The sequence below is a fragment of the Bos indicus genome, chromosome 4 (assembly GCF_029378745.1).
Source record: "Bos indicus isolate NIAB-ARS_2022 breed Sahiwal x Tharparkar chromosome 4, NIAB-ARS_B.indTharparkar_mat_pri_1.0, whole genome shotgun sequence".
NCBI classification, from domain to species: domain Eukaryota; kingdom Metazoa; phylum Chordata; class Mammalia; order Artiodactyla; family Bovidae; genus Bos; species Bos indicus.
The window spans coordinates 45,718,270-45,741,992 of record NC_091763.1 but is presented as its reverse complement, the minus strand read 5'-3'; the positions used below and the strand labels follow the sequence as shown (position 1 = coordinate 45,741,992).

Genomic DNA, 23,723 nt, shown 5'->3' with positions numbered 1-23,723 from the left:
TTCTGGGAAGAATCCATTTTCTTCCCTTTCCCATCTTCTAGAATCTGCCTGCATTCCTTGGCTCCTCTCCCCCTTTTAAGCAAGCAACATCAGGGCAACTTTCACACTGCCGTCTCTCGGGCTTATGCTGCCTCCCACTTTCACTAATAATGATGCTTGTAATTATGTTGGGCTCATCTGGATAGTACTGTCTAATCTCCCCATCTCAAAGTCAGCTGATAACCTTCTTCAATCTGCATTCTAATTCCCCTTTGTCATGTAATCTAACATATTAACATGTCCTGGAATTAGGCTGTGGCTATCTTTGAGAAGCCATTATTCTGCTTACAACAGGTGGGAAATGGAGCTGGGAGGGACAGGAAAGGTGGCCATCACGCTTAGATTGAATCAGAGTAAGTTAAGGTTAGAGAAGGTACATAAAATAATACAGCAATCTGCCCAAGTGTGATATGGCTTTCAGATCTATTTCATGTTTTCTCCTAATAAATGCAAGTAAACATAGGTAATTACATTTATATGTTATTAAAATATATTTACTTCAGGAAAAAAGTCAACAATTGGTTTCTTTTCAGATAATACCCTAAATAACGTCCTCATCTATCTGAGTGGACTTCCATGAATGTCTAACATGGTACTGAGGATACACTACCCAATTTCTAAAGATCGTGCTACTCCTTCACATTCAAACTTCCTTAACAGTAAATGTTCAAAGGACCTAAAGTTAACTCCATTTCTGAATAAACTGCCTGGATTTTAACTCAATTTTATTTATTTATATGCTTATTTATTTTCTGCACAATGAACATTTCATTCCTTTGTGGTTCAGGGTGGTCTTCAAAGTGGCTAAAACTACAATAATAAGACTGCTGAGCGAGGATGGGTGTCATAATTAAAGGCACAGAAAACAATTATCCTTGCAGCTAATACTAGAACTTTGGGAGTTTTGCTGTTTTAATTTTTCAGTAGTTTTCTTAGTAATTCATTTCATTAACCAAATGTGGTTAAACATGTACTTTGTACCAGAGCTCATGCTAGTCATTTGGGATAAGTAAAGTCATTAATCAATTCAGTAAATATTTATTGAGTGCCTCCTAGGCATTAGGAAATTTTTTGATTGAGCTCCACAGAGGCCTTACATTTTAGTGTGAGAGACTGACAATAACAAGTAAAATATGTAGATGATAAGTACCGTGAATAAGTACTGTGAATCAAAATAAAGGAAAAAAAAGGGGGATAGGGGACAGTGGAGACAAGTAGTCAAAGAAGGCTTCTTTAGTAAGGTGATATTTGAGCAGAGATCAAAGGAGGTCAGGAGTGAGCAGTGTGAATAAGATTGAGAAAAAGATTCCAGGAGGAACAGCAAGAGCAGAGTCACAAGAAGCTGGAACCTGCCCAGCATGGTCCAGTCCAAGGAGGCCAGTGTGGCTGAAAGAGAGTGAGCTTAAGGAAGAGAAGCAGAAGATGAGGTGAGCAAAGTAAAGGGCAAGGTGGGATGTAGGTTTTAGGGGGTCTTGTACATTGTGAAGATTTGGCTGGGAGGGAAAATGAGAAGGATTTGAGCAAGGGAATGACTCAAAATTATTTTCATAAAGTTAGATTAAGTTACTAAAATAAAATCTTCTTGAAATTTTCCATCTGTATTTGGGCTTGTCTCTAGTTTATCTGATGTCATGACCAAGTTCCTCAACCAGTATCAAAGATTTTCTTTCTGTTTGATTACATTTTAAACAATTAATTTATATTTTATTAGTCCTGGGATGCCAGTACATAGGTAAATCAGACTTTCAAAATGGCATTGAAAAACAATTAGCTTGAAAACACATTTATCACCAAGTATTTTAGGATTAAAACTTCTATGTTTATTTAATATACAAATCATTAAGTCAAAAACTAGAGAATAAGTAACCAAAGATTAAAAGAGCACAGAGGTATTGTTTAAAAAATTAAAAATAAGGATAGTAAGCTTAGTTTCATTTGTTTCCTTTTTGGAGGCTCATAAACAGTATTATAAATAAGTTATTTGAACTCTGTTTTGAAGAATGAAATTTCCCATTGTTTCATGTTATTTGCTTAATGTTTTAACTTTGAAAAATCAAAATTACAGTTAAAGACCATTTTAGCACATAAATACTACACTTTTTGCTCCTTATGTTTACATATTGATAGACAGCAATTTTTAGGACTCTTTAAAATATCCCTCATGCATAACTGTTGGAGATTCACAGCTTGTGATGTGTTCACCTTTTTTTAATAGGAAACTGTTTCCACTTCATTTTCTCACACTCCTTAAACTAATGATATATGTATTACCAAAAATTTTTGTTTAAAAAACTAATTCTGACAAATAGACTTTTTTCCTTCAATTAAAACTTGAGTTTTAATACAGCAGGCCTAAAACGAAAGCTATTAAATATGCCATAGAGGATTTTAGTGAGCTTTTCACTATTGGGATATTTTCTGAAGACACATTCTTCCTGTGGAAAAAATAATTTATACTGTTTGAGCACCAACTTCCATCTACTACTATTACATTTTTAAAGGATTATTTGCATGTTAATGTGTAATAAACATATATTCTCTGTGTGCAATCTGACCCAGAGGACTGGCTCAACTATCTTTGTGGTGATAACTTCTGTATCTCCTTTGCTAGGCCACTTTCTTGGTAGCTTCAGATCCCATTTCTTCTGGACCTCTTTAACTATTTACCCTGTAGACACTTCAAATTAAATCTGAGAAACTCACTTTGGTCTTAAAGATAAAAAACTAAATCCCATAAAGATAACACTAAATCAATAAACCTTCTCCTTCTTTATATTTTATTTCATTATCTGCAAAGCCTAAAATCACCTAAGAAACCTAAATGCTACTCTTAAAGACTCCAGCCTCCAACTCATTTTATCAGCCACTGAATTCTATAAAATTACTTCTAAATTTCTCTCAGATTCAGCTTCTTCACCGTATGATGTAATAGAAAGATTAAGGACTTTGGAGTCAACCAGACCTAGGTTCCGGAGAAGGCGATGGCACCCCACTCCAGTACTCTTGCCTGGAGAATCCCATGGATGGAGGAGCCTGGTGGGCTGCAGTCCATGGGGTCGCTAAGAGTCAGGACACAACTGAGCAACTTCACTTTCACTTTTCACTTTCCTGCATTGGAGAAGGAAATGGCAACCCACTCCAGTGTTCTTGCCTGGAGAATCCCAGGGACGGGGGAGCCTGGTGGGCTGCCATCTATGGGGTTGCACAGAGTCGGACACGACTGAAGCAACTTAGCAGCAGCAGCAGCAGCAGACCTAGCTTCAAGCATATTCTACTTAAAAGATAAATTATTTAACTTCAGCTAGTTTTTTTCCCATTCACAATCTATTATATTGTAAAGCTTAAAACGGATAATATATCTATCACAGTGTCTGCCACATTATGTTTAATAAGCCTTCATTGCCATTCCCTGTTACCTTGTTTCCCATTCCTTTAGTTTAGGCCATCATCATTTATTGTTTCGAAGTTTGCAGTAGTCAAATTGAGTCTATTTTCCATGCTATAGTCAAAAGGAACTTCCTTAAACTCAAGTGTTCATTTGCTTCTTTGCCTAAAATTCTTTTTTGGCTCCCTGTGGCCTATACAAGGTTCAGTCCTCTTAGTGTAACATGCACTTGTATCCAGCCTGACCATCTGCCACTCTGTAGATTTATTCTTAAAAATTACTTGCTGGTCCCTGGCATGGGATTGCCTATTTGCTCCTTTTATGTCTTTATTTGTCTTTTTTGTCCTTTTGCTTAGAATCCCTTTGTTGGTCTCACAGATGAACCCTTGTTCTTAAGTCTCAGTTCCCTCCTCTGGGAAACTTTCCTAAATCTGTCTAGGCAGTAAGGCACTCCCTGCCAGGTGAACAAATTATTTATCGATTGCTTAACTGGTATGTCCCAGGCAGGATAGTATATACTGAAAATGGAGCTGTGAAGAAGACAGGGTTTACTGCCCTCATAAAGCATCTAGAGATAGACACTAACATTTAGACAATTATTTAGTTACAATTTTGTTGAATGTTAAAAAGATAGTGTTATGGAAATGTATAACCCCATCTAGAGAGGGTGGATGAATAAGAGATACTGAAAGATTCGATGGATGGTCCCATTGTACCTTTTATATTTCTTTCTTAAAGTACTTAAACAATTGCATTTGAATTGCTTTAAATATATGATTTTTAACTAGCTGGTAAGTTATAGGAGACCATGATTATCAAAAGATCTTTTTGGCTATCACAAATACAAGATTCTGATTCTGACATCCATGACTTAAATCTATGTACATCAGGCACTAAGTATATAATCTTTTATCCCTAGCAATAACCCAGCCATTATTATCTCCTTTTTACAGATAAAGAAGTTTACAATTCAAAATTGATGCTGAAAATTCAGATTCTCTGTACACAGGTGGTGAATCAATCTTCCTAATGGAAAAAATCCCCAAACAAGATTCCCAAAATGGACCAGAGTTTCCCTAAATGGACCAGGTTGAGTGACCTCAGCGTGCACACTGGGGGACTTACCAAAATGCTGGTGATGTGATGTCCTGAAGGCTACCTTCTGCTTCCCCAAAATAATTCCTCAGAGTGGGAAGTCCAGTGCAGTCCAGACAAGAGGAAGAGAAGAGCATCCTCAAAGCACAAAGGGCTTCAGCAGCTGATAGGGCAGTCCCTCTTCCGCTGTCTATTCCCACCTCAGAATTCCAGCTGCAGGGATAGGGTACAAAGAAGGCTTTGCCTTTCAAGGCAAGGGTTCTAGGCAATCTGGCCTCTCAAGGAATTCTCCAATCCTCCACTCTCTCAAAAGAGACTGGTGTGGAGAAAACCTCACAGTGTCTATCAAGCCAATGGACCCCCTCCACCCTACTCCACTAACCTGGGACTGTCCCAAAGTTGAGCCCCATGTTGGGCACCAAAATTGATGCTGAAAGCTCATCTTCTCTGTACACCAGTGTAATTAAATCTCAGAGACAGAGTTTTGGGTGAAGTAGGAAAGGATAGCTTTATTAGTTTGTCAGGCGAAGTTGTGGGGGTGAGCAGTGGACTAATGCCTTTAAAACTGTTGTGTCCCCCTTTAAAACTGTTGTGTCCCAACTTGGGGAAGATAGTGACAAGTTTTATTTTAATTGTTCAAAGAGACTGTGAGCAGCTTGCTAACGCTCTTCTGATGGTTGGTAGTGAGGTTAAGTAGGTGCCAACATTATCAACCTTCAGGTCCAACTGATCTGGGGTCAAAAAGCTTACGGGCAGCCTACTATCATTAACTGTTTACTTCTCCCAGCTAGAGTGGGGTTCAGTATCTGCAAAACGCCTAAAATGTTGTGCAAGTCCTTTGATGGGGAAACAGGACCGGGTCTCAAGGCTGCTCTTGACTGTTTCTCCCTGGGGTCACATCACCTACCTTGGCTAAATAACAATGGCTTGAACGTGCCCACTGGAACTCAGGCATGGTCATGGAGGCTGAATGAAGGCTATTTCCTGTTATCAAGGAAACCGGGGACACAGAAATGCTTTGTGCATAGGAGGCCCATAGGACCTGGCTGGGCAGCAGTATGAATGGTTCAACAACTCTTCCAAGGTCTCTCTGAGCCAATGGCCCCAATCCAGCAGCTTTCAGACCCCAAACCCTATTTTTGCCACACATTTCTGTCTGCTTCTATACTTGTTTATTTTCACAATCTCTTAGTGTCTGGTTTCTAGTAAGTGTTCCACAAACAGCCTAAAACTAAAAGGAACGTTATTTTTCACTCTTGTTGCCTTCAGCAACTCACACCAGAACTCCCACCTCAACGTGTTGCTCACGTTGAGGGGGAGAGGCATTACCAGATGGTCTCGCTTTTAGGCTTGCAATAAGGCTACTAATTCCAAATTGTTTGTTCAATGCCATCAGTCTTTTTTTTTTTTGCACTGGAGGCCAATTTCCCATACCGTCCGGAAGAAAAAAAACCCCACTTTTTGAGAATATTGGTCAACTGAGCCCACCTTCCTCAGCTGCCTGTGTGGAGGGAGGCCTCTGCTCCACAGCCTCCTTCCCCTCATGAGTGGGGCTACACGATAAACTTATCCATCACTTGAGGTTTCTTGGCGCCTCTAGGCGGGAAAACTGAAGCCACGGGTTCTCTGCTTACTGGGAGCCTGCGGGGGCCCCCTCAGCTCCTTTCAGCACTGCCTCTGTTCGTTCTTTCGACTTCTAGGTCGCAAAGACCACAGGCCTAGATGCCCACCACAAGAAAATATGAGCGGAACAGCCCCTCGGTGGCGCCAAAGCCCTACAGCCTCGGGCCTTGAAAGACTAGGGAGGGGTCGACGCTCCTCTTGCGCGCTGACGTCACGCCGACGCTCGGCCACGCCGGCTCCTCCCAGAAGCCCGGGAGTCCGGTTTCCGGCGGGAGCGTGGAGACCGTGGTGTAGGTGAAGCTAGGCTGTTGGATCCGGCGCTGGCCACGGGCTTCTCTGTCCTCTGCCAGAATGCCTCACCTGGAAAATATGGTGCTTTGTCGCGAATCCCAAGTGTCCACCTTGCAGTCCCTGTTTGGAGAGGTATTGTGGTCCAGCTATCTTTTCTCTTCTAAATCCCAGAGGCAAAGAATTTCACGGTCTTGCGACAGTTTCTAATTTTTAAATTTTCGTATGAATTGAGGGGCCATAGGCAATGTTTGCGTTTAGATAGGGGATAGATAGGTCTGTCCCACTCCTCACCTAAAGTAACTTCTGGCCCGCTAACTAGGGCTCGTTGACCCAGGCATGTTTTCTTACACACGTCAGTTTTGAGAGAGCGTTAATACAGAGCAGCAACTCAAAGTTGCTTCTTACCCCAGCTGTATAGGATTTTATCCAGCAGGTGTGTTTGCACAGTGTTACTTATTCAAATCTGAATCCCCCGCCCCCCGCCCTATTTCAGTGAGGTGGTTGCTCTAAGTCCTGTGTGGATGGGTGATTGCTGGGAAGGCCAGTAAGGTCCATCGTTGTGCATCTGGTTTAAAACGTCAACGGCTTTTCCAACGTTATTAAAGCACAGAAGAGGTGTAGTCTTGCCTTCTTGACTAGCAGTTCGGGTGATGCCTAAGAGAAGAGGTTAAGTTTCCTCTGGATGAACACCACTAGGGAGTCCTTTCTGTAGGAGCTTGCATTCATCAATTGAATACTTTAATCTACTTTTTAATTATATTCTGGTGGCCTTTAGTGAGCCTTTGCTTCAGATTCATGAATGAGACTTGGAATTAACCAGATTCGGATCTCATCTGAAGGAGAGTAAATGAGAATTTAGAGTCATACTCATGTTCTCCCCCTACGCCTCAGGTTTTTCTTGAGTACTGCTTTCATCCAACTACCCGGTTGGCAGCCTAGGGTGGCCTGTGAAGTGTTAGTGGAAAAGTACCAGCCTCCTAAAGGGGCGCATTAGTTAGGGAAGATGTCAATGACTGCATCCTCAGTCAATATTCTAGTTAATCGTAGTTACCCATATTATCACTGAAACATTTTCTTGGTTATACCTCATGCATTCATTCCCTGGAGTTAACAGACCCAGATCTCTCCAAACAGAAGTGGTGCTCCTGAAAATGAATGTTGGCAAATAGAGATGAGTAGTATCAATTTGGTATAGATCAGAGAAACAAATCATGTTTAACAGTTTTAATAGCACTTTTCTGTAAGGTGTGGTGCATGTGGGAGATGCAAAGATTTGTTAAAAAAAAAAAAAAAAAAACTGGTTCATATTTCTAAGCAGACTCATTTATGTATTCAGGAGATTGTTATTGAGCACCTTTTCTGTTCCAGGCACAGTGCCACATCCAGAATTATTAGTTTATGTTAGATTTATGAAGGTGAAAAGTTAAATAACAGTGCAAGAGTTCAATTCTGGGTAACACTAGAAAAAATGATGTAAGCTGGAGTATTATTAAACACCTTTTGGATGCAGACAAGTATGGCAGGATTCCAAAGAACAAGAATTTCAGTGTAGCTTGAAAAAGTGTCCTAATAAATATCTTGAGCTTCTCTTCAAGGTGAAATATAGTATTTGGATAGCAGAGATGCTCAGAAAGCTTGCATTTAGTTCTTGAGACAGAATTTTTGAGCTAGTTAATTTGCAAGATGCTTATGTATAAACTTAAGAAAATAATCCATGAATTAGAACATCCATTTTTAGTTTATTGGGCTGCTATTGCCATAGGCACTTACCATTAATATTTTCCTGTATAAACTGAGTTCTTCATTTGTCTTGGAAAAAGGAAATTTGTAACTTGGTGCCTAGAATGTAATAAATGTCTGTGACTACAGTTGACCCTTGAACAATGTGGAAATTAGGGGTGCTGACCCCCTATGTGGAGAAGGCAATGGCACCCCACTCCAGTACTCTTGCCTGGAAAATCTAATGGACTGAGGAGCCTGGTAGGCTGCAGTCCATGAGGTCCATAAGAGTCGGACACGACTGAGCGACTTCACTTTCACTTCTCACTTTCATGCATTGGAGAAGGAAATGGCAACCCACTCCAGTATTCTTGCCTGGAGAATCCCAGGGACGGGGGAGCCTGGTGGGCTGCCCTCTATGGGGTCACACAGAGTCGGACACGACTGAAGTGACTTAGTAGCAGCAGCAGACCCCCTGTGTAGTGTAAAATCAGTGTATAACTTTTGACTCCCCCAAAACTTAGCTGCTAATAGTCTTACAGATAAACAGTCAACTAACACATATTTTGTGTATTATATGTATAATATTTTGTACTTATTTACAATGAAGTAAGCTTCAGAAAAGGAAATATTAAGAAAACCATAATAAAGAGAAATACATTCACAGTACTAAACTGAGTTTATCAATGCCTTAAGTTTACGTTGTCTACAAGATGAATTGTGTGTCAGTATGTACATCAGTATTGTGTTAATAATGCAAAGCATTGGGCATTTTATACATAGTAGAAGGAAGAAGGATGGAGAAAAGGGGGAGAGGGAGAGAAGGAAGGGAGAGGCTGGGAAACACAGACATACTGTATGGTACTGTAATCCTTTGAAAGCCAAGTTATAAAACAAAACTAATACATTATTAATTTTATATTAAATATCCCTCACCTTATGACTTTGTAAGGGTATACTATTATCTATATATATTTTATGCTTCATGGCATGTCTAATTTTTCTTAATTTTTTCTATATTTTTAGGCTATGTGGTTCTTCTGTGAGTTTTTTCAAATTGTTGCAAATCTGCAGAATTTTTTCCACGTATTTATTGAAAAAAATCCGTGTATAGGTGAACCCAGGAAGTTCAAAACCTGTGTTGTTCAAGGGTCAACTGTACTGTTGTAGTGGTAGATGGTGATCATAGAGACTCTACTTTTTCATGGAAATTGAATTGTCACCCAATTTTCTTGTAATTATTTTTTAAGTGTATGTGAATTCTCTCAAAACATATTTTGTCTCTGATTTTTGTACTCCTTAGTGCATCATGGTTTCCAGCATTTAATTGTTGTATAATAAATGTTCATTGAATGAATGAAGCATATTTGTAATATTGACCAGACCATAGAGAGATGTTTGACACTTTTTACTTTTCTCTAGGCTGCTAACTCATAATGTACTGCAGGAGAATCTTGGGAATAGATGTTGAAATGTATGCTGTGTAGATTTGATTGTTGAAAACAATGATGATGATATGTATACATTTAGGCCAGGGTAAATGTAGTATACATAATTCAAAAGTATTCTGTAAGTTTTCCTTAGAGCAGAGGATTCTTGAAATTCTGGCCCTGTGATTCTGTATGCTTAGTTTCAGAGCTTTAAAATGTACAGTGGAAAAAAAAAATGTACAGTGAAGTTGCAGCCTGTGAACTTAGATTCTATAAAAAAGAGCTAAGAAAAAGAAGTATGATCAGAATTGTTCTTAAAAAATCTGTTAAATCTCCCATAAATTTGAAAATACAAGTGCGTACATATATATACACCTATATAATAATAAAAGATTTAAGTATATATATATATAGAGAGAGAGAGCGGAGAAGGCAATGGCACCCCACTCCAGTACTCTTGCCTGAAAATCCCATGGACAGAGGAGCCTGGTAGGCTGCAGTCCCTGGGGTCGCTAAGAGTAGGACACGACTGAGCAACTTCACTTTCACTTTTCACTTTCATGCATTGGAGAAGGAAGTGGCAACCACTCCAGTGTTCTTGCCTGGAGAATCCCAGGGACGGGGGAGCCTGGTGGGCTGCCCTCTATGGGGTCGCACAGAGTCGGACACGACTGAAGTGACTTAGCAGCAGCATATATATATATAGAGAGAGAAAGTAATATGTCATGTATAATACATAGGCCAAATATGATTTTTCCAGGAATTTTGAGAAAAAGCAGAGTTGAATTTAAGTAAGTTTAAAGTGTAATTATGAATTCATTAAATGCTCACTGTTGAAAAAATTTGGATTAATTTATCATGTAAAACTTTTTCAGAAGTTGATAAATGTTTTGTGTGTGCAGATTGATATTTGCCTTTTTTCCCCTAGAGACATCATTTCAGCTTTCCATCTATTTTTATTTATGGACATACTGCCAGTGGAAAGACCTATGTAACACAAACTTTGTTGAGAAGTTTAGAGGTAAGACTACCCCAAGCTCAGTGTTAATTGATTTTTATTTGTAGACTCCTAGAAATGGAAAGGATCTGGGAGATGTTTAGTTTAAACTTACGTTTGTCTAATTTATTTTTTAATCTGTTCTTTGTCCTCACTCTGTCAGTAAATTGAACAGTAAATGTGTTCTGTGGATTCTGTGTCATTAATATCTTGACTCCGTGTAGCTTTAATCATAGCCATTGCTGCTGAGTTTCATTTATTGTGTTTGTTTCGTTTATTTCCACAACAGTTTTCTAAGTGCAGTCTGTTCTTCACCCTGCAGCTAGTCCATGAAAATCTTAAATAAGATCTTCAGCAAAATGTTCAGGTGTTTTGCTTGGTATATAAGACCCTTCGTGAGCAGAATTCAGTTTATCTTTCATAATGTAATGCCTAAGAATTTGAGACAGAATCTAGCAGGCTCATGTTCCTCTTCTGGGTTCACCCCTTAGTGCTCTCCCCATCTGAAAAGTGGGGCTAATAGCGACGACATTTGGAATTTTTGTGAGAATTTAGTGAGTTAATATATGACAAGTACTTACCACAATACTTAGTGTATAGTAAGCACTCAGTAGAGGTTAGATGCTATTACTCGTGATTATTGCCACACCTCATTTCGTATCTTAAACCAGGGATGGGCAAACTTTTTCTTTAATGGCCAGATAGTAAATATTTTAGATTTGTGGGCCAGGTACTTTCTATTACAACCTCTCAACTCCTCCTTAGTAAGGAAGCAGCTGTGGACAGTATCTATCTGAATGGACTTAGCTGTGTTCTCATACAGCTTTATATATCAAAAGACTGTTGTTTGCTATTCCTGGTCCCAACTTTAGCTCACAGTATGTGTGTTTTGTGTGGCATACTGGAGTATTGACAGTTCTTGCTGTTTCTTACTTTGAACCCTGGGCATACACTGCTCCCTCTGCTTGGAATCACTTTCTTACACTCACTCTCTCCACCTGTCCTACCCTTGAGTGTGCACGGTCCTGGCTCAGGCATTTGTGTTTGTAAGTCCCTGTAGGAGGTGTCCAAAAACAATGTATTTTGAATAAAAGCATGAAAATTTAGTACAAAAGTTCCATATTTAAGGACTGTATTTCATTTTTTAATGTATCATGATTTTTGCTGCTAGTTGATCATTGTAATAAATGATGATTATCACGACTTTTCATACAAATTTACAAAGAGACGTTTAGGATATGTTGCCGTTAAAGGCCATAGATGGCACACAGATAGCAGTAAGCAAGACAGTTACTCATAACAGAGATAGTGTGGACTCTAGTTCATAAAGGAGTGGGGGTAAAGGATGTCAGAAAATGCTGGTGAAATTGTGCCTAGGTAAATATATTGTAGCCTTACTTATAGTGTTCCTCTGGAAAAGAAAATCTTTATTGTGTGAGATTTATAGAGCATCACTAAAACTGGTTATGTTGTTTAGTCGCTAAGTCGTGTCTGACTCTTTTGGGACCCCATAGACTGTAGCCTGCCAGGCTCCTCACTCCATGGAATTTTCCAGGCAAGAATACTGGAGTGGGTTGCCATTTCCTTAGTCAGGGGATCTTTTCAACCCAGGGATTGAACCTGCCTCTCCTGCATTGTCAGGTGGGTTCTTTACCACTGAGCCACCAGGGAAGACCACAAATAGTTACAGGTGCCATGCCTCTGAGCGATCAGTACTGCTTTGTGATTTCATTTTGAGAACAGACTATATTTGTAAGTCTTTTGTTTCTTCATTGCTTCTGGAGTTAACTTCCATTTTGGTAGTTCTTTAAATGAAAAGTTCATTCTCAATCCTCACAGGTGGATTACTGTGGTTTCTAACTCTTAATTTTAATTAGCATTTTCTTAAATCTAGGTGTGTCCATCATTAAAAATATTATCTTAAAATTATAAATAAATTCTTACTAAGAATTTTAACATTCACATGTCCTTGGGGTTCTTTTTATGAATTCTTTAGAAGAAATTACAAGTTTTCTTTGAATCCCTGTTGGAAACAAATGAAAACTCAAATAATTGAAGTGAGTTTAATGGAGGGACTGTTTTACAAAGGTTGAAGAAATGTTAAGGGAACCAGTAAGGGATGGTGATGTGCTGAGAGCCTGTAGCTCCCTCAGACTTAAATGGACCATCAGAAGGAAGTGTAAAGGCCCCAGCAAGAGGTGTAGTCTGTGACAAGGGGCTGCCCATCTCGGCCTTTAGGAGAAGATGGGGCCTCTGTCAAGCTCTGGGCCACTGAGGGATGGGAGAGGGAGTCAAGGGAATACTCAGTTTTTTTCTCTCACCATTCTTCGTCTGTCTACTGGTTCTTCCCATTGACTGAATCCACTAGATCCAGAAAAACTGGAGTCTGAGCGATGCAGTCTGTAGTGGTCAACTTCGGGGGGCACAGAGCAGTTTGGAGAATGGTGGGGTACAGATTTAGAAGGGCAAACGGGATATCCAGCAAAGCCATTATTGTGTTTGTGTGTTTTGTATTTACACTTTTTGTTTTTGTTTTCAGCTTCCACATGTCTTTGTGAATTGTGTTGAGTGCTTTACCTTGAGACTGCTTTTGGAACAAATTTTAAACAAATTGAATCATCTTAGTTCTTCAGAGAGTGAATGTTCTACTCACATAACCTGTGAAATATTTAATGACTTTGTTCGCTTATTTAAACGAATAACTGAAGCTGAAAATCTCAAGGATCAGACTGTATATATTGTAAGTAATTTAATTTCATTATATCATCTCTTACTTGAAAACTGATCTATGAAATCAGTTTCCATTTTTTTTTTTTTTTTTGAGATCTGTTAGGTACAGTGCATTGTATAAGGTGCTTATGTGATATAAAAACTGATATATTTCTTTTTTTAAACTGAGGTATAGTTTTTCAATTGAGGTATGTATAGTTGATGTGCAATATAATATATGTTTCAGGTGTACAGTGTAGTACACCTGAAACATTGATTCGGACAGGGAGGCCTGGCGTGCTGCGATTCATGGGGTCGCAAGGAGTTGGGCACAACTGAGCAATTGAACTGAACTGACTCCATTTATAGTTATTATAAAACATTCACTATATTTTCTGTGCTCTACAATGTATCCTTGTAGCTTATTTATTTTATATGTAGTAGTTTGTACCTCTTAATCTTCTGCCCTTATGTTGCCCCTTCCTCATTCCCTGTGCCCACTGGTAACCACTGGTTTGTTTTCTATGTCTATGAGTCTATAGATGTAGTTCTTATCTAAAGGGAGCTTCAGTTTTAGTAGAAGAGTTATGATATACTCATATATGACTACATGTAGAATGTGATTAGTGATAACATTGATAGGCAAAGCACTGATCCAGGTACATCTGGTACAGCCTTATAAGGTGATAACATCTGAGATGGAGCTAAAAATATGATTAGGGTGTTAGTAGAAAGAAAATAAAGAAGAGAAATTTCAGATGGAGGGACTTAGGCAAAGGCATGTAGATGGGAATGGAGCCTAGGGAATACCAAATACTCTGGTCTTTGTGGGTTATAAAATATGAGGGAAGACAAAGAAGACTAGAAAAGTGGGAGGGGTAGATCATGGAGTGTCTTGAAAACCATACTAATGTGCCTTATTTCGTTTCCTATTCAGTGAGAGGAAGATGTAGAGCAACAAACATGCTTTAGGAAAATTGCTCTGAAGGCATGTTGAATAGATAGATTGGAGGGAATTGAAAGACGTAGGCTAGACTCTTTTGAGGCTCTTGTAACTGTTTTCATTAGAGGCAGTTTGGGCCTGGATTAGAGTTGGGGTAGAAAATGCAGAAAAGAATAAATGTAAGAGACAGCAAAGGTCAAATTTGTCAATTGTGTATGGGGTACGTCTGGGGAAGATGAATCATTTGATTTTAGATTGACTTAGTTTGAGTTTAACTTGTTACATCAATTTGAAAATAATTAGACAACTGAAAGTATATAATGTGCTTTATGTTAGTGAATTTTTTATAATACTTTAATCTTACTTTAAAAATGATTATCTCTGAAATTGAAATTAAATTTTAATATAATACTGTTTCATAGCAGCTAAGTTATAAACTCATTGAAAGGACTAAGTTTTATGCCTTCTTACATCTTCTTAAATGTATAAAACAGTTCCTTCCACTTTTTAATTTTGTTCATTTATTTATGCAAATATCCCAGGCACTGTTTTAGATACTGGAGATAGAACAGGGACAAAAGAGTCTTCGCCCACTTGGGGCTTATAATCTAATTGGAAAAGGTAGATAATAAGCAAGTTAATATGTAGTATGTTGGATGTGGTACATTAGAGTAAGGCAGAATCAGCTATGGGGGTGGGGGGTGGGGGGAATAGTTATTTTCTAAGTGAGAAGGGCAGAGAAGATCTCACTGAGATAATGATAACAGACCTGAAACTGGACGGAAGTAAGGGGCAAGCCATGAAAATATCTTAAAAAAAAAAGGAGTATTCCAAGCAGAGAGATTTATGTGAGCATACAGAGATTGGAGTATCAAGAAGGCCATTTTGGCTGGATTAGTTAAGTAAGAGGGGAGAGGGGTAATGCTGAGAAAGAAAAAGTACAAGATAGAAGCATGCAGACTAGTGTTATGGGTTGATTTGTTTCCTCCGAGAAGTTGTTGAAGTTTCCTCCAAAAAGTATGTTGAAGTTCTAGCCCCTAGAACCTCAAAATATGACCCTATTTGTAAATGAGATCATTGTGGTTCTAGTTAAATTGAGGTCATACTAGAAGATTGGGCCCCTCATCCAATATGACTGATGTCCTAGTGAAAAAGAAGAAATGTAGAGACAGGGATGCGCACAGGGAGAATGCCACATACTTTAGTATGTTGCCACAAGGCAAGGAATTATCAGGAGCTAGAAGAGAGACCTGATACACCTCCTTCTCTAGCACCTTCACAGAAAGCATGGCCTTGCTTGATCTGATAGTTACAGCCTCCACAACTGTGAGATAATAAGTTTCTCTTAAACCACTCTGTTTGCCTTATTTTGTTATGGCAGCCCTAGGAAACTGATACAACTAGTTACGAAGTTTTTGTGCAGCTGAAGGAATGACCTTGTCATGATCTGAGTGAAGAAAACTACAGCAGGTGGGGTCTTGCTGGGGGGAAAAGTCCTGAGGAATTTGGTTTTGGGCATGTAAAGTCCAAGTAGAGATGTTGAGTTGGCACTTGAACACTTGGTGTCTGAGGTCAAAAGAGGTCCAACGTGGAAATACCATTTTGGGTTTCTGAGTGTATATTTGAAGCCGCAAGATAGGATTAGGTCACCAGCAGAGTTAGAAAAGTGTTGAGTCCAGTGACTGAGTACTGTGGTGTTCCAGTATTGAGTTAGTGAAGAAATTAGGAGACAGAAGGTATCATTGATGTACAAATAAAACTTAGATAGTGAATAGTCTTGGAAGTCTCTCTAGGCTTCTCCTTTCTTGGACCTTTGACTAGAAAAAGTAGGCTTTTGTTGGAGTGCTTTTGGTCTCTTCTCCTTGGCCTTTCTGTGTTGTAGGCTTCTTCAGCTCTACACATGAGGCAAGAAAATAACTTAGACAATTCACCCTCCGAAGTGAGTTGTCATTCTTCTGGTCCTGAGGTCCCTAGCTAGTTTGCCTTCTTTCCACCTTTCAGAGCCTTATTTGTTTTGTGTGTAATACTCAAGATTCTTAATTTAACTTAGGAGGAATAGGAAAAAGTACATCTGCTCCATCTTAGAGTAAGTACATAGTAAAGAATTAACAACTGCTAGAATAGTTTGGCACCATTACCTTGATTTATGCTAAGGCTACTTAAATTTAACCCACAGTTGCTTCTTTTTAACATTAGTACAAATATCACCATGGTAGAAGAAGGCATATAAAATTTTAGTATTATTATGAAAATAGTTTTGACCTCACCAACCTCCTGATAGAGGATCAGAAACAGCACACCCCCCTGCCCTCACCTTAAAGGGGCCTACAGATCATACTTCAAAAGCCAGTGATACAGAATATAAGCTGATCTTTCACTGGGTAGGATAGGCGACAAGATCATTGGAGGAGAGAGGTATTTAAGAAAATAAATAGTCTACCATATCAGAAGGAAGTAATTTATGTAGATTTTTAAATATGCAAAAAATATAGGAGTTATGTTAGAAACATGATAGTCAGAAACTGTAACATTTAAAGAACAAGGAGGAAAGACCCCAGAGTGTTGGATAACTCCAACAGGTAGAGTTTCAAAGCTGTGTCTTCAGGGAGGAGGAGGGATCAATATTCTGTGAGGAGCCATGAGGAATCAGTAGGACCCAACTCCTTTTTCAGGCCTCATGGATCAGTGTAGGCATTCAATGTTGTTTGTTAGATGACTAAACATTAAAGGTGAAAAAGTTTGTAGGTGTTTAGTGTAGAACATTTAGAGTAATTTTGTAGAATATGCAGTTATTTAATATATGAATTGGTAAGCTTCAGCACTTAGGAAATAATGCAGAAAGATGTTTGAGAATGTTTTCTAGTTAGTAAACATCCTTACAAATCAAGTCTATTAGATTACTTTCATGTAAATTACTTTTAAAAATGTTTGAATTTGAATTAAAATTTTAACTTCTTTGAGTATTAGTTATTTGATAATTGCTTTTAAAGAAGTATCATTTATTAAAATACTATCAAACCATTAATTACAATGGGTTAATTATATTAAGTTAGAAGAATGAACTATTACTGCTTCAGCTTTGTGTTTTGAATTAAAATGGGCATACAAATGGACCAATTTATTTGAATTAATCTGTGTGCTGTATTAGAGAGTTTTAAATGGAAATTGATGGGAAAATTGCATATTGAGAATACATAGTTGAGAAACTAATTTGTTTCTTTTTAGCAGTAAATAACTTTAGCTTTATTTTGTCTAAATGAATTAGGAATGAAATATCTTAAGTTGATTACTCTCGTACATTGTTTCAAGCTGCCTATTAATCAGCAAAACAGATATAAAACATTTTGGATTATTCAGGGAAATAATATTATATTTTCTGAATTTTAATTTTATTCCTAATGTAAATGATTATAATTATAATCCCAGTAGTATTATCATAACACTGAACAAAAATTTAATCTTTCTTCACGTTTGGTTTTCTAGCTAAAGGGTTTAGCATGCATTTACAAAGTTCAAGCAAGTAAAGTTTTACATATTGAAATTTAGAATTTTCTTCTATCTCTCGGGTCAGAAAGCTTTGTAATTATTGGTATGTGGTAGACATTTATCTTTTATTAAGTGACATAAAAATGCATGTAGTTTTATTTCCTGTATACTTATAAGAAAAGGTCCTTAACATCCTAATTCACTGTCTTTTTGATAGTTTATCTTTAAAACCTTTTTAAGTGTAATTATGACTTATTCTCTAAAATTTGGGTTAAAACATGTTAGTAGACTTATTGACCTATTTGAAATGTCTTCCATAAATTTTAATACTCTTTAAAATATTAATTCATGTCACATTTTTTAACATGGAAGGTTCAAATCTTGAATTATGTAAATGTTTTGTGAAAGGACTTTTAAAATTGATTTTGACACTGTGGTTTTTTAAACAAGGTTCTGGATAAAGCCGAGTATCTAAGAGATATGGAAGCAAACCTTTTACCTGGATTTCTTAGATTACAAGAATTGGTAAGTGATGTGTGAATCTTTTTCCCCTATGGCCTAATCAGTAGATATGTGTTGTCAGTTTTTTCTTTTTGCCTATTGGATAGCTGAGAAATAATCTCTTAATATAAATTTGATATGCATTTCTCTATTATGAGTGAAGTTGAAGATTTTTTCAAAGTTTAATTGATTTGTACTTTGATCACACTTATTCTTCAGTTATTTAGCTTTTATTTTTGATTGTGAAGTGGCTAATACTACTTTCTGTTAAAAGAATTTAGGTGTTTACTAGAATAAATGGTGGGAAAGGGCTAGACTTTGAACTGTCTGCAAGAATTTTAAAATTTTCTTTTCAGAAATATAAAATAGAATGATAGGTCTGCTCTGGATCATCTGACATTCTGTCTCATGGCCACTCAGTTATTGGAACCAACTTTGTGTTTCAACTTAAAATCGTGTTGGCACTGAATAATATTAATTCTAATTGTCATGGTTTCATAAGAAAAGAAAGGGATAAATTTACTGTGTATCAACATACGTGTCAGGCGAAAAACAAGTAATAATACAATGGCAACAACAGATAGTAGTTTATAGTAGTTTGAGTAAAGGAAATTGGTGAGAGAGTTCAGTTTTCACCAATACCAGTTGGTATAGGAATACTAAACTCAAAAGGCTATTTCCTGTTAGTACCATATTGATAAAGTGAACAAAGATTTAGTTTAAGCAAAACAGTAATGTTCATCATATTCAAATAATGTTAATTTAAGTTTTATTGGCTTTATAGTCTTCTATTTAACTTATAAATTAAAAGATTGGTTTTATAACTTTATAAGTACCTTGAACATAAGTAGTTTATACCTACTTAGTTTTATGTCTCTATTATTTAAGTATAATATTAAGGGACATTATAATAAAAATTATTGGTTGGGGCATAAACTTGGATTACTGTAATATTGAATGGTTTGCCTTGGAAATGAACAGATTATTCTGTTGTTTTTGAGATTGCATCCAAGTACTACAATTTGGACTCTTTTGTTGACTATGATGGCTACTCCATTTCTTCTCAGGGGTTCTTGCCCACAGTAGTAGATATAATGGTCATCTGAGTTAAGTTCACCTATTCCAGTCCATTTTAGTTCACTGATTTCTAAAATGTAGATGTTCACTCTTGCCATCTCCTGTTTGACCATTTCCAACTTGCCTTGATTCATGGACCTAACATTCCAGGTTTCTATGCAGTATTGTTCTTTACACCATCAGACTTTACTTCCATCACCAGTCACATCCACAACTGGATGTTGTTTTAGCTTTGGCTCTGTCTCTTCATTCTTTCTGAACTTATTTCTCTACTGATCTCCAGTAGTGCCGGAGCCAGCCGGCAAAGTCGATCAGGTCCCGAGAACGTGCACGGCGTGGCTGAGAAAGAATACTACAGCAAAGAATACTACAACAAAGATGGGGTCCAGAGTTTCAGACATGGCTCCACAAAGGGAAGCGGTCTGACCACGACTTTATTCAGCATCTCATATTTATACAGGAGAGCGTGAGAAAGAAAGACAAGACAGTTAACTTTTTTCTTGGTTGACCTATACATCTTACAAAAAGTCACAAGAAATCTTGAGAGCATGGGAATGGCACCCTGTTATTATTTCTTACACCAGATAACATTTCCCTGTGCATGAGAAGTTTGTCCAGAACTCCAGGTGTCTGCAGTAAATAATCGCCTAATCTCTGGGGTGGCGGGACAGAGAGCCATGTTTGCAAGCAAACCCTCAAGGACTGAGGCAGCTCCCAGAGCTGTGTCCTTCAGACAAAGGACCCCATTCTCACAGGCAGCTCCCTGCACAGTAGCATATTGGACACCTACCGACCTGGGGAGTTCATCTTTCAGTGTCCTATCTTTTTGCCTTTTTGTACTGTCCATGGGGTTCTCAAGGCAAGAATAATAAGTGGTTTGCCATTCCCTTCTCCAGTGGACCACATTTTGTCAGAACTCTCCATCACGACCTGTCTGTCTTGGGTGGCCCTACAAGGCATGGCTCCTCATAGTTTCATTGAGTTAGACAGGGCTGTGGTCCATGAGATCAGTTTGATTAGTTTTCTGTGATTGTGATTTTAATTCTCTTGGCTCTCTGATGGATAAGGATAAGAAGCTTATGGAAGCTTCCTAATGGGATAGACTGACTGAGGGGAAACTAGGTCTTGTTCTGATGAGCGGGGCCGTGCTCAGTAAATCTTTAACCCAAATTTCTGTTGATAGGCAGGGCTGTGTTCCCTCCCTGTTGTTTGACCTGAGGCCAAACTATAGTGGAGGTAATGAAGATAATGGCAACCTCCTTCAAAAGGTCCCATGCATGCACTGCTGCACTGCATACCCCCAACCCTGCAGCAGGCCACCGCCAACCCATGCCTCTGCTGGTGACTCCTGGACACTCACGGGCAAGTCTGTGTCAGTCTCTTTTGCGGTCACTGGTCCTTTCTCCTGGGTCCTGGTGCACACAAGGTTTTCTTTGTGCTCTCTAAGAGTCTATTTCCCCAGCCCTATTAAGTTCTGATGGCTGAGGGCTTATGTCATACCCAGGTCTGCTGCACCCAGAGCCCCTGCCTCTGAGGCAGGCCACTGCTGACCGTACCTCTGCAGGAGACGCTCAAACAGAGTTCTGGCTCAATCTCTGTGGAGTCTCTGGGTCCTGGTGCACACAAGGTTTGTTTGAACCCTCTGAGTGTCTCTGGCGGGTATGGGGTTTGATTCTGAATGCAGTTTCGCCCCTCTGACTGTCTTGCTGGGGCTTGTCCTTTGTCCTTGGATGTGGGGTATCTTTTTGTGGTCGGATCCAACATTTTCCAGTCGATGGTTGTTCAGCAGCGAGTTGTAATTTTGGCATTCTCACAGGAGAAGATGAGTGTACCTCCTTCTACTCCACCATCTTCCTCCACCACATCGTTCTGCTCCTTGTTGCCGGTGAGCTGGAGTTTGCTGCTCCTGAGAAATCAGTATGCGGGTCAAGAAGCAACAGTTAGAATTGGACATGGAACAGCAGACTGGTTCCAAATCAGGAAAGGAGTACATCAAGGCTGTATATTGTCACCCTGCTTATTTAACTTATATGCAGAGTACATCATAAGAAATGCCAGGCTGAATGAAGCACAAGCTGGAATCAAGATTGCCAGGAGAAATATCAATAACATCAGATACGCAGATGACACCACCCTTATGGCAGAAAGTGAAGAACTAAAGAGCCTCTTGACGAAAGAGGAGAGTGAAAAAGTTGGCTTAAAACTCAACATTCACAAAACTAAGATCCTGGCATCCAGTCCCATCACTTCATGGGAAATAGATGGGGAAATAATGGAAACAGTGAGACACTTTATTTTTTGGGGCTCCAGGATCACTGTGGGTGGTGACTGCAGTCATGAAATTAAAAGATGCTTGCTCCTTGAAAGAAAAGCTATGACCAACCTAGACAGCATATTAAAAAACAGAGACGTTACTTTACCAACAAAAGTCTGTCTAGTCAAAGCTGTGTTTTTTCCAATAGTCATGTATGGATGTGAGAGTTAGACTATAAAGAAAGCTGAGTCCTGAAGAATTGATGCTTTTGAACTGTGGTGTTGGAGAAGACTCTTGAGAGTCCTTGGACAGCAAGGAGATCCAACCAGTCAATCCTAAAGGAAATCAGTCCTGAATATTCATTGGAAGGACTGATACTGAAGCTGAAACTCCAATACTTTGACCACCTGATGTGAAGAGCTGACTCATTGGAAAAGACCCTGATCCTTGGACAGATTGAAGATGGGAGGTGAAGGGGATGACAGAGGATGAGATGGTTGGTTGGCATTCCCCACTCAATGGATTTGAATTTTGAGTAAACTCCGGGAGTTGGTGATGGACAGGGAGGCCTGGCATACTGCAGTCCATGGGGTCACAAAGAGTTGGACACGCCTGAACTGATAATAAAAATTAAGTAAATATTTGGGGAGACAGTGCCTAGAGCCTTTCCACCTTTAAGAGTTAAATGCATTACTCAAATTTGAGTAACTAAAAGTTCTAAACTGATTGCCACTTAAATCATTGTATGCTTAAGATTGACTCCTAAAATCCGCTTTTACTAATAGTCTTGGTGGGGAGATGTGGAGAAGACAGAAGAAAAGTAAGTATAACTCTTGGTGATGTAATCTGGAAGTCTTCTCATGTAGTCTAGCCTCTCCCAGTTTAATTATTTCTTGGCAGTTTACTACTGACCCCAGGGATCTGTCCTCATTGAGTAGAGGTCTCTTCCTCTCTTTTTGTTGTGTTGTGTTGAGTTTGTGGGATTTATTTTTGTTTTTGCATGTGTTCATCCACTGTTTCCCATTGCTTTGTTCAAGGACTCCTTCTCTGGTAGCCAGAGTGCATTCTTGCTGTCCTCTCACCTTTCAGTAAAACTTACTCCCTTATTTTCCCCTGTGCCTAGTAATGGTGATCATGCATCCTGCCACAGTAGTTAGGCCATTCACTTTTTTTTACTTTTAGTTATAGAAGCTATTTGAAGAAAATGAAACGATTCATATAAGCTCAGCTCCACCAGAAAAGAAAATTGTTGTTTTGATGTTTCTGAAAACATGCTTGATTTTTAAATGTGTATGTCATTGAAAAGAAATATAGCCAAAGCATTTCCCACTTTTTATATTAAATACTTATCAGAGTAAAATGAAGTTTAAATTATAATAAATATCACTGTAGTTGAAAGTGCTTTCAGATGAACAGATGAGAACCAACTTTTTATCAATTCTTTTAGACTGATAAATAGCCTCGATTTTTTAATCTCTCAGTATTTTTTTAGCTGATTTTATAAAATCCTTTTGGATAATCATATTTTAAAGCAAAAGCAGCTCAATGCTTTGTGATGAAGATTGTGTTTAGAGCATGCCCTTTTATCTCTATAGAAATCAGGAATTATTAAAAATTAATAAGACAAAAAGCATTTGAAAGTAAAAATCTTCTCTTTCATGAAGATGCTACATTTTCTATGGAGTCATTAATTTATTGAACTTAACTATCTTTGTTAGCCAGAAGTATATTTCTATGAATAATGAAAATTTGAATAAAAGATTACACATAAGTTAGAAACTATAAAAGTAAATCACCATCAAAGAATAGTGTAAGAGATTTGGTCCTAAGAATAGTTAAAGAACAAAACAGATACCATATCTGTTACTCAACTTAGGAGACATCCGAAAGAACATGAGAAGAATTAAAATTTGTGTTGGGAATGCAGAAGTGTCTACAGATAAATTCTAGCATTAGAATTAGCATTCATGGCCACTCTGTAGAAGGATAACATACACACTGAGCTTGTTCTCTTAATGTTATTTCTAGAATATTATAATTTCAAAAGATGTCTGTTTACTTAACATTGGTATTTTGGATACTCATTCTTGTTTGTGTTTTTAATGTGTGCTCATCATCATCTTCAACAAATATATTCTTTTCTGTGGGTGCTATAGCCATTTCAGTTTTGCCTT

General features: G+C 38.3%; 1 protein-coding gene across 2 annotated transcripts in view; it reads left to right on the top strand.

Annotated features, from left to right (window-relative positions):
* Positions 1–1,124: 1,124 nt before the first annotated feature.
* The window catches only part of ORC5 (origin recognition complex subunit 5), a 93,417-nt gene continuing 70,818 nt past the window's right edge, over positions 1,125–23,723 (top strand). Inside the window, exons 1-5 of one of the 2 annotated variants that reach the window (XM_070787717.1) lie at positions 1,125–1,466; positions 6,220–6,565; positions 10,511–10,603; positions 13,119–13,319; positions 18,168–18,242. In XM_070787717.1, the coding sequence (XP_070643818.1) occupies positions 6,494–6,565; positions 10,511–10,603; positions 13,119–13,319; positions 18,168–18,242 (441 nt within the window). In that variant the 5' untranslated portion in view covers positions 1,125–1,466; positions 6,220–6,493. The remainder of the gene's footprint in view (positions 1,467–6,219; positions 6,566–10,510; positions 10,604–13,118; positions 13,320–18,167; positions 18,243–23,723) is intronic. The other variant, XM_070787716.1, reaches the window with a different exon arrangement.